This window comes from Scyliorhinus canicula, chromosome 25 (assembly GCF_902713615.1).
Source record: "Scyliorhinus canicula chromosome 25, sScyCan1.1, whole genome shotgun sequence".
Lineage (NCBI taxonomy): Eukaryota > Metazoa > Chordata > Chondrichthyes > Carcharhiniformes > Scyliorhinidae > Scyliorhinus > Scyliorhinus canicula.
The window spans coordinates 6,211,214-6,229,636 of record NC_052170.1 but is presented as its reverse complement, the minus strand read 5'-3'; the positions used below and the strand labels follow the sequence as shown (position 1 = coordinate 6,229,636).

At 50.5% G+C, this 18,423-nt stretch overlaps 1 protein-coding gene across 2 annotated transcripts in view; it reads left to right on the top strand.

Annotated features, from left to right (window-relative positions):
* LOC119957252 (collagen alpha-1(XI) chain-like) overlaps nt 1-18,423 on the top strand; it is a 282,576-nt gene that overhangs the window by 150,256 nt on the left and 113,897 nt on the right. For both annotated transcript variants that reach the window (XM_038785099.1, XM_038785098.1), the window contains 6 exons: nt 886-939; nt 2,381-2,434; nt 6,015-6,068; nt 6,550-6,594; nt 6,678-6,731; nt 13,155-13,199. In XM_038785099.1, the coding sequence (XP_038641027.1) occupies nt 886-939; nt 2,381-2,434; nt 6,015-6,068; nt 6,550-6,594; nt 6,678-6,731; nt 13,155-13,199 (306 nt within the window). The remainder of the gene's footprint in view (nt 1-885; nt 940-2,380; nt 2,435-6,014; nt 6,069-6,549; nt 6,595-6,677; nt 6,732-13,154; nt 13,200-18,423) is intronic.

Genomic DNA, 18,423 nt, shown 5'->3' with positions numbered 1-18,423 from the left:
AGGGTTGTTTAGGAGTCTGGCAAAAGCTGGGAAGAAACTGTTTTTGAGTCTGTTCGTGCGTGTTCTCAGACTTCTGTATCTCCTGCCCGATGGAAGAAGTTGGAAGGGTGAGTAAGCCGGGTGGGAGGGATCTTTGATTATGCTGCCCGCTTTCCCCAGGCAGCGGGAGGTGTAAATGGAGTCAATGGATGGGAGGCAGGTTTGTGTGATGGACTGGGCGGTGTTCACGACTCCCTGAAGTTTCTTGCGGTCCTGGGCCGAGCAGTTGCCATACCAGGCTGTGATGCAGCCCGATAGGATGCTTTCTATGGTGCATCTGTAAAAATTGGTAAGAGTCAGTGTGGACATGCCGAATTTCCTTCGTTTCTTTAGTTTCCTGAGGAAGTATAGGGAACCCCACCATCTGGAGGTTCCACTTCCAGCCAGGCACCGCCCCGACTTGGAAATACACCGCCCGTTCCTTCACTGTCCATGGGTCAAAATCCTGGAGCCCCCTCCCTAACAGCACTATGGGTGTACCTACACCACACGGACCTCAGCGGTTCCGACCACCATCACTTGGAGGAAAATTAGGGATGGCCAATAAATGCTGGCCTAGCCAGCGACACCCACATCCCTGAACGAATATATTTTTAAAAATCACCTCATTGCTGTCTGAGGGACTCAAATTGGCAGCTGGATTTCCCGCTGCCGCAAGGTGGGTAAAATGATCCATTTGTGTGTGTGTGTGTGTGGGGGGGGGGGGGCGGTGTTCGATGAGGATTGAGCTATGAAGGTGAAAATGTTCTTTGTTCAACGGATATAAAACTTGGTGAAAACCAATCCTGGTGGCGAATGTTCGCAAAGTGTGAATTCATTCAACTTTTGTTTTATTTTATTGAACAGGGTCGTGCTGGAGTGAATGGAATCAGAGGGTTACCTGGGGGACCAGGAATAAAGGTTGGTGTCTTACCCAGGGTAGGCCGTGGCTCCCATCCAGGCAAGGCTGGGATCAGTCCCGTTAATGTCCTGTAACACTGTTGGAGGAAGTGCAGCAGAATTGTGCACGGTACCCTGGAAAATATTTTACCTCACAACCCAGGGACGCAAAGGAAGATTGTCTGGCCATTATCGGATTGCCTTTTTGTGAGAGCTAGTGCGTCGGTCGTCCACCGCATTTCCTCCGTCCCCGGCAGCTTCAAAAAGCTCCTCGCTCACTACGGCATGGGGGTGTTGAGGTTGGGAAAGACTTTGTACAAACGCGAGCCTTCCTTCAGGATTGAAGAGGTCTCCTCACGAAAGGCGAACCGGCCTTCCCGTGCGTCGGATACTGGAGGCCTGTCCTGTCCTTTTCAGCATCTCTGCTCTTTTTTTTTACAAAGATTTTTGATTTCCAGCATTCCTGGTTTCCTCAACCTCCATTAATCTCTCCTCCCTGTGAACGCGGCCTACCGGGGAATCTGCGTGTATGAACAGCCTAGAGCCACGGCCTCTGTTGACCATCTCTCTGAATGACCGTCCCATCACAACATCAGCTACTTGAATTTTAGGAAGGCCTCACGGTGGACAATTAAGGTGGAGGTTTGCTGTAACCGGGTGGGTACTAGCCAGTAGAAGGGCCGGCAAGGAACTCCCATGCAATAGGAACAGCCCAACAGAGGAATTCTGAGGAATAGCATACATTGCCACAGCCGCTCATTCATTACATTGTTGGAAATTTAGTGCAGAGAATGGTGAAGGGGGGGGGGCACTAAAATATTAAATATAATAATGACGGAATGGGAGGAGGCTCTCTGGGTGGAGTAATACCAGCGTAGGGCCAACTGGGACTAGCTTGTGGTCACTCCTTTCAATCCATGAATACAGACGGTAAACAGGAAATTTCATATTCCGGCCCCTCAGGCTGCTGAGGGGAGGGGAGGAGGGGGGTGGTAGCAGAATATTATAAAGACTGTGCAATTATATGCTGCGATTAAAGATCTGAATTGCTGGGAGCACGCCCTGGAGACATCCCTCAACGCTGAATGTTAAACCGTGATTGATTTTTATCTTGCTCTAATTGAAAGTCCTTATTCCGAATGGTCTAGTTCTGCTGCTTATTCCATTCTGCACAACGTTAGAATTTTAAAAACCCGTTCAAATGACACCAGGGTGCAATTGGCAAAAATATATTTTCGTGGTTACGATCACTCCGCAATATCCTGGCCACTGGGGGGTTCAGCTCTCTCTCTGCGTCGGAAAGAGCTGTCGGCAGGGACGGTGTCGGGCGAAGAGGGGTGGGAGGAGGTTCCAGCGGAGAGAGCCCTGTTTCTCTGCCGTACGTTGTATCGAGTTGGAAACGTGCCTCACCTGGTTTTTTACGGTACTGGCTAATCAGTTGCCATTTTCTTTGTTGTAACAGGGAAACCGGGGGTTCGATGGTTTACCAGGATTGCCTGGAAATAAAGGCGACAGGGTAAGGACTGACTGCTGATTGACTCTCTAGGTAGAGAAATGGAGAAATGTGCGCCATTCTGCTGACTGCCTACCACGCCATTTTCCTTTGTGATGATTTCCTCCTCTCCTTTCTCCCCCTGCAAGACATCCTGGGCACCTCCCTGGGGTAACAGTTGCTAGGGTCACCTGCTGCCGCCCTTTATCTTGCCCAAGCGGCTGCCATTGATATGTGAGAGTCCAGGACCAGTTGGGCATCACAGTCAAACGGGGAGCTGCCCGAAACCTCACGTTTGCACGGTATGTTCTCTGCTTCCAGCAAGGTCCGCGTTGGTTAGGAATCCAGAGCAGCGACCCATCCAATCTTCGGTCTGTTATAATTTGGAAATGCCACTCCTCCTGTTAACCATAAGCGAGATCCGGCTATTCAGCACAGACTGAGGATCAAACGGGGGAACAGTTATCTTCTTCATAGCATGGCTGACGATTGATAACTTTGTGCCATTGCCCATTTGGACTTTGAACATCAACAGAAATATGCCAGACCAGCGCCATTGCCTGTCCTGTGGTTATGCCAATGATATAAGGGTTTACCTTGGCACCTCAGTCAGTGACTTCCTGATTATACGCACCAGGCACTAAAAACAAAGACTATTCCTGTCTTGACAAAGAAATCTCCGGCTTTTATTGGATTTGTCCTCCTGCGTTGATCTTGGACCGCTCCCCTTTGTCTAACAGGGTACCGACTGGGGCATTGGGCATTGGAAAGGCGTGTTCCCCATTCTGCTCCCTTGTTGCCAATTCCCAACGCAAGGGGAGTCTCGGAGCTCTGGAAGTTGAGGAGAGCGGTCGATAAAAATTTAGCTTGCAGGGCAGCACAGTGCGTACCTGCGGGCCCTCGGCCCCATTCGATACAGAGAGCAAAGACCCAGGATTGGCTCCTCGCATTCCTGACTCTCGCTGAGGAGACCCTAACTCAGGGGTGGGCAAACTTTTCCGTGCAAGGGCCACATTCAAAAATTCACAATTCACAAAGGGCCGCATAGTATATTAAGTAAAATAATTACTTCACCCGGTTATGATTCTGGGCGCCTCATATAGAACATAGAACAGTACAGCACAGAACAGGCCCTTCGGCCCTCGACGTTGTGCCGAGCAATGATCACCCTACTCAAGTCAATGTATCCACCCTATACCAGTAAGTAACCCAACAGCCCGCCTCCATTAACCTTAAAAAAAATTTAAAAAAAAAAAAATTAAAAAAAAAAATTTTTTTTTTTTTTTTTTTTTTTTTAATGACTTGGCGGGCCGCAGAAATACCTTTGGCGGGCCGCATGCGGCCCGCGGGCCGTAGTTTGCCCACCCCTGCCCTAACTTGTCAGATTTCTGAAACTTCATTGACGCGATTCAGCCAGTTCTCGGACCCGGGAGGGAATCCTTCTGCGTTGAGGTTTTGGACCATTTTGTGAGGGTCCGGAAGAATCAAGCCCGAGTTTGTAGAGTCAAACAGAAAATAACTTTATTTACAACAATATGTCCAGCAGCAGTAGTTTGCTGCTGGTTCCCAATCCAGGTGTCACCACACCACCACTGGGCTGCTCTATTCATACAGCTGCCCTGCTAATGATCCCCCCCCCCCCCCCGCCAGCTCACAGTCCCCAGGTAACATGGGGTAACCAGTTTTCCCCAGCCAATAGGATCAGGTTATAACAGAACCTGGTTCAACCCTCAAGAAGGCGAGCCTCCTCGACTCACCCGCTGGAAAACGGAACATCCGGCGCCCTCGTCTGAAATCCCGTAATCCCTGCCGGAGCAGCCCGCCCCCCCATTGGACAAACGTGCCGGCAGCTCCGCCCCTCCATAGCCTATCTCCTGGGTGTTGGAGCACAGAGGGCTCCGGTTTCAAATTTCCGTGGGAAACCTAAACATCCCTACTCGTTCCCCCCCCCTCCCCCCACCTTCCCCCCCCCCCCCCCACCTTCCCCCCCCCCCCCCCCCCCCCCCACTCCCTCGCACCTACTTGAGGATGATCCGCAGAGGCCTCGAGGAGGATGTGGAACAGGAGGAAAAGCTGAAACCGTGGCCATCCATAATCGGGCCATCGCTCCGATCCTGAATCACCTGCCCCGAGAGAGCCACCCCCTGGGCGCGCGTCGCAGCCATTCTCACTGCGCCGGCTCGGTTATCGACCTCGACATGAAACTATAACAGCTTCTCCGTCATTGGTGCACCGTTCGCTTGACGGCGGCATTCTCTCTTCCCGTCAATGGAACTTCCCACTGAAGCCACTGGGAAACCCGTGGGTGGGGCCGCGCTGCCAGCGGGAAAGGAGAATCCCAACGGCCGGAGAATTCTAGCCAAAACCTTTTATTTCTTCGCATCCGCGAGGGCGAAGAATTAGCAGAAAACGTTCCTGGGCAGCAGCAATTAAAGTTCCAACTTTAATTGGATGTAATGAATTATTGAACGAGGCTGTTCAGCTCCAATTCTTCCTCCTCAGCTTTTATTTTTAATTTGTTTTTTTTTTTAAGTCCTTGCCGCCCCCCCCCCCCCCCCCCCCCCCCCTCTCCCCCCCCCCCCCCCCCCCAAAGGCACGGTTAAATATTAGTTTTCCATTGAGGTGATTCCTCAACCCAGTTACCAGCCCACGTAAGAACGTTTAATGGCGAGGTGGGTGGGGGGGGGGGGGGGGGGGGGGGAGGGGGGAATCCTCCGACGCCTTGCTGCCGTTTTGCGTGGGGCACGGACGCGATGGCTGGGTGATGTGGTGGATGGGAGAGTGTTCGCAGTTCTCACTGGACAGGGGTTCCTGCCAAAGCAAAGGCAGGAAGTGCTGGAGATGCACGACAGGTCGGGCAGCCACTGTGGAGGTGGAAGCTGATTTAACGGGAGGGGGTATTTTACCAGACCCTTGGAGATGGGGTGGGGGGTGAGTAGATTTAGAATGTCGCTCATGCCTTTCGCCCTCCTTCTGGTTCCCCCCCCCCCCCCCCCCCCCCTCCCCCCTCCCAGCACTGGCTGCCTGGTGACTGCTTGAGGTGGATGATTGGCCATCTTCCACCCGCACCTTGCCAGCACAGGCCCCGCAACGTATCAGCACCTGGGCACCTCCGAGGAGGCTGCCCTCACAGCAGGAGGCCGGGGGCGGCCTGTGAGAGTTCAAGGCTCGTTGATCTTCAAGCGGCAAGGCCGACGTCTCCCCCTCACCCCGCGCAGAGGCGAACCGTTGCACAAGGAGGTGATGGAGACCGGTGCCCCTTGCGAGTGTAGAGGGTGACGGACTAGCAACTCCTGCTCCCAAGTCCCCTAACCAGCGTTGTCGCTGCCGGTCACTCCTGGGGATGTGCTGAATCAACCTCCCAGCTCCTCAGGCCACCCCTGACTGGAAGGCGATTCGGGGGGCGGGTGGTTGGCCGGCAGATTGGATTGGAAGGCGCGCTCTGACGGGGAGAGTAAATCCCACATCACTTTTTCAGGTTGAGGAGGGGCGACTCTTGTGAGCTGGAGTTCTTGAATAATTAGACCTCAAAGACCCATGAATAATAATAACAATAATAACAGTGGTGGCGTTCCCATATCACATTTAGTCTTTTCTTTTCCAGGGTAACTATGGTCCAAAAGGTCCCTTTGGCCCCATCGGAGAGAATGGTGTTCGGGTGAGTGTGGTCATTTAAGCTCAGTCATTCTGTCAAGGCATGATCCATTGGAATGGTCAAATCGGCCCGATTGGCTGACTGACCACCTCCTGTTCCTGCGTTCATGTGTAAGTGTGTATCATTCTATTCAATAATCTAACCTGCCGTCTATCTCAGTGTTGGTGATGTGGGTTCTTTTAATCACATTCCGATCGGCATGCTGAAGCCATTAGCATTCGCCTGCTGTATGAGGGAGTATTCTCTCCTGGGCTCCTTTGACATGGAGCGTGTATTAGGAGCGTCCTGTACCCTGAGTGAGGTCACGCCCTACGGCCTCTCCTGTTTCGGGTTCAGGGTCCCTCTGTTGGAAACAATTCTGAAATGGTCCATTCCTGTACGCAGACTGTGTGGAAGAATTGGCAATTGGCCGCAAGGTACCCTGGGTGTTTGAGCTGGATTATGACTGATACCTTCACCCTTTCTCTCTCCCTTGACTTTGCAGGGAGGGGATGGGGCAGTAGGACCCAGAGGACTACCTGGTGAACCAGTGAGTAAGACTCTTTAACATTGGCTGGATAACTGTACTTGTTCAGAACGAGATGTGAATTTTGTGTCTTTCCTCTTTCGCAGGGGCAGCGAGGGTTGCCAGGTCCTAGAGGACATATCGGTCCCCCCGGACAGCAGGTACGTGCCTTGGCTCCAAGGATCGTTGTTTGTTCGCCCCAACCCCATTTACCGCTGGCAGGGAATCCTCAAAGACCCCTCGGGAATCAAGAGCGACCCATGGGGAGCAACCTTTCTTCGAATCCGTGCAGTCCCATGGATGAGTGTCAGTCCCGTGGTTTTCCCACAGGTTCCTTGATCTCGACGTCGAGAGAAGGTCGAGTTAACAGAAGACAAAGGTCACCCCCTTTTTCCACCCTCCCACCCGGGGGAGGGGGAGGGGAGCTGCTAGCTCTTGTCAGCTTCACCTTTCTGATAATCTTGTACAGCAAGCCCAAACAAGTGTGTCGGGGAAATATACAACTGAATTTGCCACCGATAAGAGAATGTATATGAAATGGTGGAGTGACGGGATAATACGGCCAGGTTCAGGTGTGTTGAGAGTGGCAGCACAGATTTAGACTCTTTCAGACACCCCCTCTGTTGCCCTCACCCTTACCACACTCTGCAGAGTGTGGTGAACTCAGCCCAACGCATCACACAAGCTTGCCACTCCGACATTGATTCTGTCTACACCTCCCGCTGCCTCAGGAAGGCAGACAGCATTATCAGACACCCCTCCCACCAAGGCTTTCCCCTATCCAGACACTTCCATCAGGCAGAAAATACGGAAGTCTGACGACCCGCACATCCAGACATAGGAACAGCTTCTTTCCCACAGCTACAAGACTCCTCAACGACTCCCCCTCAGACTGATCTGTTCCCTGTAAGAACACTATTCACAACTCCCTATGCTGCTCATGCTCATATATTTGCTTTGTTTGGCCCCTTGTTTCACACTGTAACCAATCACTGTTTGTCGATTACATAGAACAGTACAGCACAGAACAGGCCCTTCGGCCCTCGATGTTGTGCCGAGCAATGATCACCCTACTCAAACCCACGTATCCACCCTATACCCGTAACCCAACAACCCCCCCCTTAGCCTTACTTTTTATGACACTACGGGCAATTTAGCATGGCCAATCCACCTAACCCGCACATCTTTGGACTGTGGGAGGAAGTACCATATGTCAATGTTCCCTGTTGATTATTCTTTTTGTCTACTATGTCCGTACTGTGTACGTTCCCTCGGCCGCAGAAAAATACTTTTCACTGTACTTCGGTACACGTGACAATGAATCAGATCAAGTTTGCACCCTCTGGTTATTGACCATTCAGGCATTTGCGACAGATTCTCTTTATTTACTCAATCCAAACCCCCCCCCCCCCTGTCAGATCTCCGGCTAGCCTGCCCCGCTTGAGGGAAAACAAGCCCCGGAGACTGAGACAATAAAGGTTAGAAATATCCTCCACCTTACTCAGATCGATGATTCACCGCTTCCCTCCCTTCGAGAGGGATTCCACCCCCCCCCCCCCCCCCCCCCCCCATCCGACTGTGAAAGCCACGCTCAAGAAGCACTTGGGAGAAATGTTAACAGTTCTCAGGGTCTGACCAGAGGATTAGCTGACCCTGATGTTGAATGCGTGGGCTTGTTTCGCTGTCTTGGACCGGATGACTGACTCTCATTGAGTAATCCAACCGTGCATTCCAGCCAATTCCGGAGCCAAGATTGGAGCCTTGTCCCTTTCTCTCACACACACACACACACACACATGTACGTTGCAACACGTGTGACTCTGGTAACAGCCCGTGTCCCTCGGAGGAAATCCATTTGCTTGGCCGGCACTCTGCTCCTTCACATTAAGCGTGGAATATTGAAGCGGCGCCAGGTTTTCCTCATTGCTGTGCAGCTGCTGGATGGTCTCAGAGGCTCCGATTCAACGATGATTCACCCCTGTGTGAATCAACTGAGTGTGTTCCAGACACACGGGCCAGTCCACTGGATCCCAGTGAGGAGAGCGAGCTCCTTTCCTTTTTTTGGGGAATCCTGCTGGATGGACTCCTTCCTTTTCCCTGATGGAGGCAGGTTCTGTCAGTCCCACTACACAGATTCGCCAGCAATCGAAGCCAAGAGATTGGATTCCCCCCCCCCCCCCCCCTTCATCCTTGCTTCATCCGAATGGATCACGTACACACATGGTCCTTGATTCCCCCGCTGGTTAAGGATGTCTGTCTCAGCCTTGAACATGCCGGGCCCACTGGGACAGGGAGTCGCACAGATTTACTACCGTCTGAGAGAGGGAAGGGGGGGGTCCCTTCTCGTCTCTGTCTTCGGTGGGGGGTGAGGGGGGCGACCCCTTTTTCAGAGATTATGCCCTCTGGTCCTGGACTCTCCCAAGGCGAGGGTGGGGGTCAGCCTCGTGCGTCTGCCCTGTCAAGCCCCCCTGGGGGTCCTTTGGTGCCTCGATGGGACCGCCTCTCAATCTTCTGAGCTCCAATGAGTGCCGTCCCAACCTGCGGTTAGCACTGTTGCCTCACAGCGTCAGGGTCCCGGGTTCGATTCCGGCTTCAGGTCACTGTCTGTGCGGAGTTTGCACTTGCTCCCCGTGTCCACGTGAGTTTCCTCCGGGTACTCCGGTTTCCAATGTCCTGGGGATTATCATTGACCAGAAACTGAACTGGACCCAGCCATATTAATACTGTGCCTACAAGAGCTAGGAATTCTGTGCGAATAACTCCTGACTCCCCCAAAGCCTGTCCACCATCTATAAGGCACAAGTCAGGATGTGACTTGCCTGGATGAGCGCAGCTCAAGAAGCTCAACACCATCCAGGACAAAGCAGCCCATTTGATTGGTACACCATCCCCCACCTTCAAAATCCAATCCCTCCACATAGTAAGTAGCAGCCGTGTGTACCATCTACAACATGCACTGCAGCAACTCACCAAGGCCCCTTAGACAGACCTTGCAAACCCACGACCGGCACTACCTAGCAGGACGAGGGAAGCAGATACCTGGGAACCCCACTATTTGCAAGTTCCCCTCCAAGTCACTCACCATCGTGACTTGGAAATATATCGGCCGTTCCTTCACTGTCGCTGGGGCAAAGTCCTGGAACTCCCTCCCTAACAGCACTGTGGGTGTACCTACACCACATGGACTGCAGCGGTTGAAGGAGACAGCTCACCACCACCTTCTCGAGGGCAATTAGGGATGGGCAATGAATACTCAGCCCAACCAGCGACGGCCAAGGATATTGAAGAATGAAAAAGCAAGGTCCCCTGACTTGCACCAGTCTGCAGACGTCCCTATCTCCGACATCAGCCGTCCTGAGCAGCTGTGTCGGGATTGACAGTCCAGCAACAAATTCTGGGCACTGCTGCTCTCGCAGACTCAAATTCACTTGACCTTGTTGGAAACCTTTCCCCGTGCTGCCAATCATAAGTCTCGAACCATCAGTCACGGCTGAATTCCAGCTCCCGGCTCTCGATCAGGCCGGGCGACAGGTCGTGTCGAGAGGTTACCCTCTGTGCACCTGAGCTGGGAGCTGGCCCTATCCATTCAGAGTAGCTATGGAATAAGCTGATTGGTTGGAATATCGGCAGCAGCTTAGGGTAGGCTTAGTGGCAGTTCATGCAGTGGTGAACTTGACAATCAAAGTCTTTAACCGAGATAGACGTGACTTTACTCTGCAGCTAATTAAAGTTGCAGTTTCTAAGCCATTCTGGCAGAAGGCCTTCGTGCAGCAATCCCCTCTTTATTAAAGCACGTCCGGTTTCTTTCCCAGACAGAAAGAGCTTGAAATCTGTGCCATTTTCCCTCCGAGTGTTACAATCTGGGATAATTGGGTCACGTTATATCCTTGGGGGGGGGGGGGGGGGGGTCAGGCATTCTGCAGTTAAGTTGGGTTCATGAACTTTACTTGACATGGGTTTGAGGGCTGAAGGTTTGGCATGGTGACTCTGTGCTTGGATTGTGTTTACGTCCATTGAAGTCAACTGTGCCAAATTCACGGAGAAATCGTAGCAATTGTTGACTAAGGATTCGGCCTGTGTGCGAACTCGGCCAAGATGAGGGACATTTCAATTGATGTGGTTTATCCTTGATGACTAAACATCCATCAAATACTTGATGGCATGTAGCGTTCCCTGCAGCCTCCTTCAACTGGAAGAGCAAGTCAACCGTGGAGACCTTTGGATCAACAAGTAATAAAAACCCAACCAAGCTCTTCAAAATGAATCCCGCTCATACCCTAAATCTCCTTGACACAAGTTCCAGGTGTCCCACCAATCTGTCCATCCAGTGAAACGCGATAAGCCGTAGCTTCTTGCCAGATTTAACTCCTGCGTGGCAATATCTATTTTGACAATTGCGTAACCAAGGGATGTTTACAATGATGTGAACTAGGAATCTTACACTCTGAGCCGCCTGCATGTTTCTTCCATGTTTCCGAAGGCGGGTCGAATTAACACAAGGTGGCTCAAGGCTGTAATCACCAAACTGCTTTATTAAAAATAATAATCTTTATTATTGTCACAAGTAGGCTTACGTTAACACCGCAATGAAGTTGCTGTGAAAAGCCCCTAGTCGCCACATTCCGGCGCCTGCTCGGATACACAGAGGGAGAATTCAGAATGTCCAATTCACCTGACAGGCACGTCTTTCGGGACTTGTGGGAGGAAACCGGAGCACCCGGAGGAAACCCACGCAGACACGGGGAGGACGTGCAGACTCCATACAGACAGTGACCCAAGCCGGGAATCGATCCTGTGACCCAGGCGCTGCGAAGCAACAGTGTTAACCACTGTGCCACCCTGCCAGTGCCGAGCGCGAGTTATGATCCAATTCATTTAGTCCAATCAATGCAGCTTAACTTTATGTACTGACAAAATAAAGGGCGAGATTTATTCCCCCTCGAAGATGGGTTGTCCCACTTGTCAATCAACAGGCAGATTCCCCGGTCCCCCATCCGCGTGTTCTTAGGCTGCGTGGCATTCGCTGGCAGCGGGATTCCATACTCCTGCAGCTTGGCATTGGGATTTCCCATTGAAACCACCCGGGAGGTAGCCCGGTTCAATTCCCGTACCAGCCTCCCCGGACAGGCGCCGGAATGTGGCGACTAGGGGCTTTTCGCAGTAACTTCATTGAAGCCTACTTGTGACAATAAGTGATTTTTTTCTTTTTCTTTTCTTTCAATGCGGTGAAACCCGCTGGCGGGGGTGCGATTCCAGCGGGAAAAGTGAATCCCGACGGTCGGAGAATTCCCGCCTCTCTCTGCCTATCGGCGGTTAGTCACAGCGTTCCCTGTAACAAGCCCTGCTGCCTTCTTCTCCCTCCCAGCCTGGGCTACAATCTTTATCTCGCACCTTTTTCACAGACCCAGCAGGCCATCCCGACCCAATGCGCGTTCCTCGCTTAGACGGATAGGTTAACAACCTTCGATCGACATACCTCGCCTTTTAAAACCTCTGCGAGTGGCCAATGCTTTCAAGTGAAATAACCCTAATTTCCCAAATCATAAATCCGTGGAAAATTCATCCAAAACATTCTTTTAAAATGACGTGGCAGAGAAAGCGATTGGAACCAGGAAGTTGATGAAATACTCGGTGGGTTGGACAGGCGCTGTGGCGGGAGATAGGGAGAACTGACTGCAACCCTCCCCCAGAATTTCTAGTTTCCTTTAAGTTTTCTTCCGACTGGAGTATCCACCTTCATTTTGGAATATTTCTCACATTACACCTTTCTTATTGCAGTTGTTCATCGCTCCTTGATTAAAAGAAAGCTCTTCCTAACTTATCTTAGAATCACAGAATTCCTGCACCCCAACCCTTGGGAAGACCACACTACCCACTCTCCCACCCTATCCCCGTAATCCCACCTAAAGTTTGGACACTGAGGGTAATTTAGCCTGCCCAATCCACCTAACCTGCACATCCTCAGACTGTGGGAGGAAACCGGAGCACCCGGAGGAAACCCATGCAGACACGGGGAGAAAGTGAAAACGTCACACCGACAGTGACCCAAGGCAGGAATCGAACCCGGGTCTCCGGAGCTGTGAGGCAGCAGTGCTAACCACTGTGCCACCATGCCGCCACCTCTGTCCTGGACACGTGGAACTATAGTCAATATGACGGGGAATGGGCCGCCCTAGTCCTCTCAGTCTGTGAAGAAGGTAGAAGATGAAGACTGGGATGGGAATACCCTGTAGGAAGAAAGGTTTGCACTTTTATCGTTCCTTTCACACCCTCAATGTCCCAGTAAAGTAGTATTGAAGTGTTAGTCACTGTTGTAATGAAGGTTAATCATGAACCTCTATGCCTCGTGTATGTGACCAATGTGGGAACGTGACCCAAAGGCTCTTTGAAGAAACCATCTGTACCAGAACATTGTTCGGATTCGATGGATGCAAAGGGTTTTTTCTTCCCTCTCGCAGTCACTGCCAAATTGTAGGTTGACGGTTTGCGATAATCAGCCAGCGCGACCAATACCAAACCTCAAACATCAAACCTGTGGGGAGTAAGAGGTGGAAGTTGCATTAATTTATTCTGTGTTGTTTCAGGGAATGGCAGGTGTCGATGGGCACCGTGGTCACAAAGGAAACCTGGTAAGGAGACACTTTAAAGCTGGCTTGGATCCTGTAGCCTGGTGGGGGAGAGGCTGTAGAGCAGCGGTGGGCAAACTGCAACCCAGGGGCCACAGGAGGCGGCCCACTGGATTCTGAGTGCGGTCAATAAGATCATTTGTTGACCGTTACCTGGGCGCAGGGTCGCCACATTCCGCTGATTTCTGTCCGTGCAGATTTTTTTCCTGCCGGTATGGCTGAAGTGATTGGCCTGTGAAGCGAGGGTGAGTGAAGTGAGGAGCGAGTGAAGTGAGGAGCAAGCTGATTGCTCACACCATTGACCGTGAGAGCCGTGCGCTCCCTCTGTGTCCAAAGTGTAACTATCCCTTTTGTTTTTACCATTTGAAGTTGATGACCGTTCTATTAATATATTGATGATTAAGCGTTTTCTCTAACTCGTTATGAAATATTCGACATGTATCTAATCTTATTCATGGGGTCATGGTCAGTGAACAATTTCAATTTCAATTTTGTGGCCCTGTGAGGTGAAGGAGGGTCACTCCTGCGGCCCACTCACTAACCCAGGTTGCCCATAACTACTGTGCAACCAATAAAAGAGCAAGAAAAAGTGGCCCTTGGTGACTAGAATTGATCGAATTGGGAGGCCATTAAAATTATCCGAGGGCTTGATGTAGCGGAGTTAGAGAAAATAGTTCCTCATTGAGGGAAGGTTCACACCTACAAGATGTTCACTTAACTTAACCACAACAATTTACATTTAGACGATACGTAACGCAGTAAAACATCCCAAGGTGCTTCAGAGAAGTATTGCAAGCTGAGTTTGACACTAAAGTGAGGAGATAATCGGGCAGGAGACACAGGTTTAGCCAAAGAGGTTGGTTTTTAGGGACAGGAGTTTTGGGGATTACGGTCCAGGCGGGTGAAGGCTCATCCAGCCACTGATGGTACAGCAATGAAATTTGTGAACGTGCAAGAGGTCCCAGTTAGAGGAGCAAGACGGTGGTGTTGGGATGACATCATTGGACATGTCCAGACCCCCAGACCAACACTTTGGGGACGTGAGTTCAAATCCCAATTCATTTAATAAGGTCCAGTCTCAGCCATGGTGACCATTGTCGATTGTTGTAAAAACCCATCTGGTTCACTAATATCCCTTAGGGAAGGAAACCTGCCGTCCTTACCCGGCCTGGCCTACATGTGACTCCAGACCCACACAGCGATGCAGTTGACTCTTAACTGCCCCCCCCTCTGAAAATGGCCGAGAGTGACACTCAGTTCAACAAAACGTTGGCCTTTCCAGTGACGTCCATATCTAGATCTGGGAGGGTTGTAAGTTTGCAGGAGGCTATGGGGATGAGTGAGAGGTTTGAAAACCAATCCACAAATTCAGTAGAAAATCCAGGAGAAACCTCTTTAAACGATGGTGAGTGGGTGAATGTGGTTATCAGATGGTGTGGTTGAGATGAGTGCGTGTAGGTGCGTTTAAGGGGAAGCTGGATAAACAAAGGAGAGAGGTAGGAATAGAAAGTCATCTGGATAGGATTCGGCAAGGGCGATAGGAGGAGACTCAAATAGAGCATAAAGGCTGGCACAGACAATTTGCCCATCAGACCATCTAACCTGAGTCTGCATGGGTGGCATGGAATTCTACCAATCCCCATCACGTCACCCCCATTGAGTTAAGGAATAAAATTGCATTGAATATAAATAACGCAACCCAGCATGCTCAATGGTTTTACCAATACATCATTTACAGTGAGATACTTTCATTGGAAATGTTTCAGTTGGGAACCAGACATTTAACTCTGTCCAACGTCTAAATCAATGGTTCAGAGGCGAGGACTCGGGGAAAAGTTGGAGTTCTAGGGTGTGTTTACTAATTGACTTCTTGACATTAATGGCTCCTCTGGCTCAGACTAGGTGTTACTGGGCCACAGTCCTTCAAGGATTAGTGCAGGAATTTCTCAAATTCCCTGCCACTGGATCAGGTTATCCCTGAAACTAGAGGGATGTTTCCCTGAGCTTTGTGGTGATATTAAACAGCACAATAATGCCGTAAGATTGAAGAGACTTCTGAATGTTGTCCATGGGTCCTGTCGTGTTTTAACGGCAGCACTAGCCAGGACAAAGCAGCTTGTTTGATTGGCACCCCATCCACAATCATTCATTCCCTCCACTGACGCACAGTGGCAGCCGTGTGTACCATCTACAAGATGCACTGCAGCAACTCACCAAGGCTCCTTAGGCAGCATCTTCCAAGCTCTCAACCTCTACCATCTAGAGGGACTAGGGCAGCAGATACATGGGAACACCACCACCAAGAGGTTCCGCTCTGAGCCACATGTCATCCTGACTTGGAAATATATCGACCATTCTTTCACTGTCGCTGGCTCAAAATCCTGGAACACCTTCTGTAGCAGCACTGCGGGTGTACCTACACCACAGGGAGTTCAAGAAGGCGGCTCACCACCACCTTCTTAAGGGCAATTAGGGATGGGCAATAACTGCTGGCCAAGCCAGCAACACTCATCCATGACTGGATTTTGCAAAAAATCGACATTGCAATGTGCGTGACCACACTTTCTATGTTCTAGTTTTGCAACTGTGCATTCACCATCTTTTTAAAAATAAATTTAGAGCATCCAATGATTTGTTTTTTCAATGAAGGGGCAATTTAGCGTGGCTAATCCACCCGCCCTGCACATCTTTTTGGGTTGTGAGTGTGAGACCCATGCAGACAATGTGCAAACTCCACACGCACAGTGACCCGGGGCTGGGATTCGAACCCAGGTCCTCGGCACCATTAGGCAGCAATGCTAACCACTGCGCCACCGTGCCGTCCACGCACTCACCACCTTGTCGGTAGCCCCATTTATACTATGGAGCTGAAGAAGCTTACCAGAGATTTGCTATGGCGGTGATAATGCTTTGGGTCTCTCGGGAACCATCGTTGCTTTGTTCCAATTAAGGGGCAATTTAGCGTGGCCAATCCACCTACTCTGCACATTTTTGGGTTGTGGGGGCGAAACCCACGCAGACACGGGGAGAATGTGCAAACTCCACACGGACAGTGACCCAGAGCCGGGATCGAGCCTGGGACCTCAGCGCCGTGAGGCAGCAGGGCTAACCCACTGCGCCACCGTGCTGCCCTTAGTTTGTTTAAAATTATTATGAAATTCCCCAGCGCGGTGATTTTGACAGCTAGTCGAGTCATCCGTTAACACGTTGATAGATCTCTTGTTTATCAACACACCCTGGTAAGGGCTGCCCTCGTATCGCCTTTCATGTCTCGGCAGTATCTGTCTGTACGCACCACAGGGAGTACAGTACTTGTGCAATTTAGTGAACTGTTTCACAGCCAAACATGGTGTTAAGTTATGCACACAGCAAGATCCCGTTAACAGCTGTGCAACAGAGGACCGATGATCTGAATTGGTGGTGTCAGCTGAGGAATAAATATTAGTCAGCGCACCGAGAGGGCGTCCGGATATCGCCAGTGGGTCTTTTCCATTCTGCGAGAGGGGAGACGGGTTCGTGTGTCCTGGTCCTTTTGAAACGCTCTGTCACAAAGCACAAAATCTAGCCCTTCCGTGATTTTATAAGGCTCCATCAGGTCACCTCCAAGTCTACATAGGCTAAATTCTGTCTTAGTTCCAGGCACAGATTGACATGTTGAAATATGATGCTGGGGCTGTAACCGAGACCTGGCTCACAAAGGGCATATTCCTGGATACAAGCTGTTCAGGAAAGATCAGAAAGCAACAAAGTGGGGGAGGAGTGTTGATTAGTGCTGGAGAGAGTGGGGTTATCCCAGAGAGGGGGTCGAAGGCAGAATCTAATTAGTGAAAGTTAAGGAGCAAAAGAGTGAAACGGCATTGTTCAGGCCACTGACTAGTGGAACAGATGCAGAGGAACAAATGGTGCAAGTAAATCGCAGAGAGGTTAGAGTAGTTATAATGGGCGACTTTAATTATCCAAATATAGACTGAGAAAGTAGAAGTATAAAGAGCAGTAAGGGGCAAAATTCGCAAAATGTGTTCAGGATGCAGTATGTTTCCAGTCCCAACGGGAAAGGAGTCCCTACTCGACTTGGTTCTTGGGAAAGAGGTGGACCAGTTGATCAAGTGTCAGTAGGGGAGCACTTGGGGAACAGTGATCACAATGCAGTTCGATTTATGTTGGCTCTGGAAAAGGATAAAGGACCGTCTCGAGGAAGAATAATTAACTGGGGAAAAGCCAACTTCAACGTGGTGAGAATGGATCTTGATGCAGATAAACCGGGGTCATAGATTGGCGGGGAAACGGTAGCTGAACAATGGGCTACCTTTTTTTCCAAAAAAAAGAGGGATATGTTCCCACGAAGGGGAAAATTCAGTAAACCAATCCAGAACTCCCTGGATGACAAGATAAGCACACTTTTTCTCCAATGAACGATGTCACTTATATAATACAGCCGAGATTCAGGCTGAATGGAAAAGGTGAAAGAGTGGTAAAAGAAGGGATAGGGTCAATTATGGACCAAAATGCGCTTTACATGTGGAGATGGAAGAAATAGCTGAGGTTCGAATGAATTTCCTCACCAAAATAAAAGATGCTACCCAGTTCATGGTGAAAGGGGAGGTGTACATGAAAGGGTTTAGAATTGATGACGAGGAGGCATTAGATCGCCTTTCTATATTTACAGTTGTTAAAGCAGTGGGACTGGATGAGATGCATCCGGGAGAAACGGGTGTGGAATTTGCAGGGACATTGGTAATAATCTTCCAGTCTTCCTTAGACACAGGGATAGTGCCTGGGGTCAGAAGATTTGTGACTGTTACACTCTGTTCAAACATAAGCCCACCAACTACAGGCCAGTCCGTTTAACCGGGGCGGTGGCGGAAACTTCCAGAAGCAGGACAAAATTAATATTCACACGGACAAATGCAAGTTAGTGAAAGAAAGCCAGTATGGACCTGTTCAGCCCAACGTTTCACTTCAAAAACCTTTGATCCCAACTGGAAGGAGTTGGAGATTTAACCCATTCGCCGAGCCTGGGACTGGGGAACAAGGACCAAAAGTGGAAGGCCTGCGATACTCTGGGAGGGAGGAGAGGTTAAATAAACAGCAGAGTCATTGCTCGTCAACGCTGCCTGTCAAACTGGGAGCGGCGGTTACAACCTAATATTGTCGAATTCAATGGTAAGGGGCCATCGAGCTCAATTGGAACAGCAAAGCAGACTGATGACAGAGACATCAGACTAGG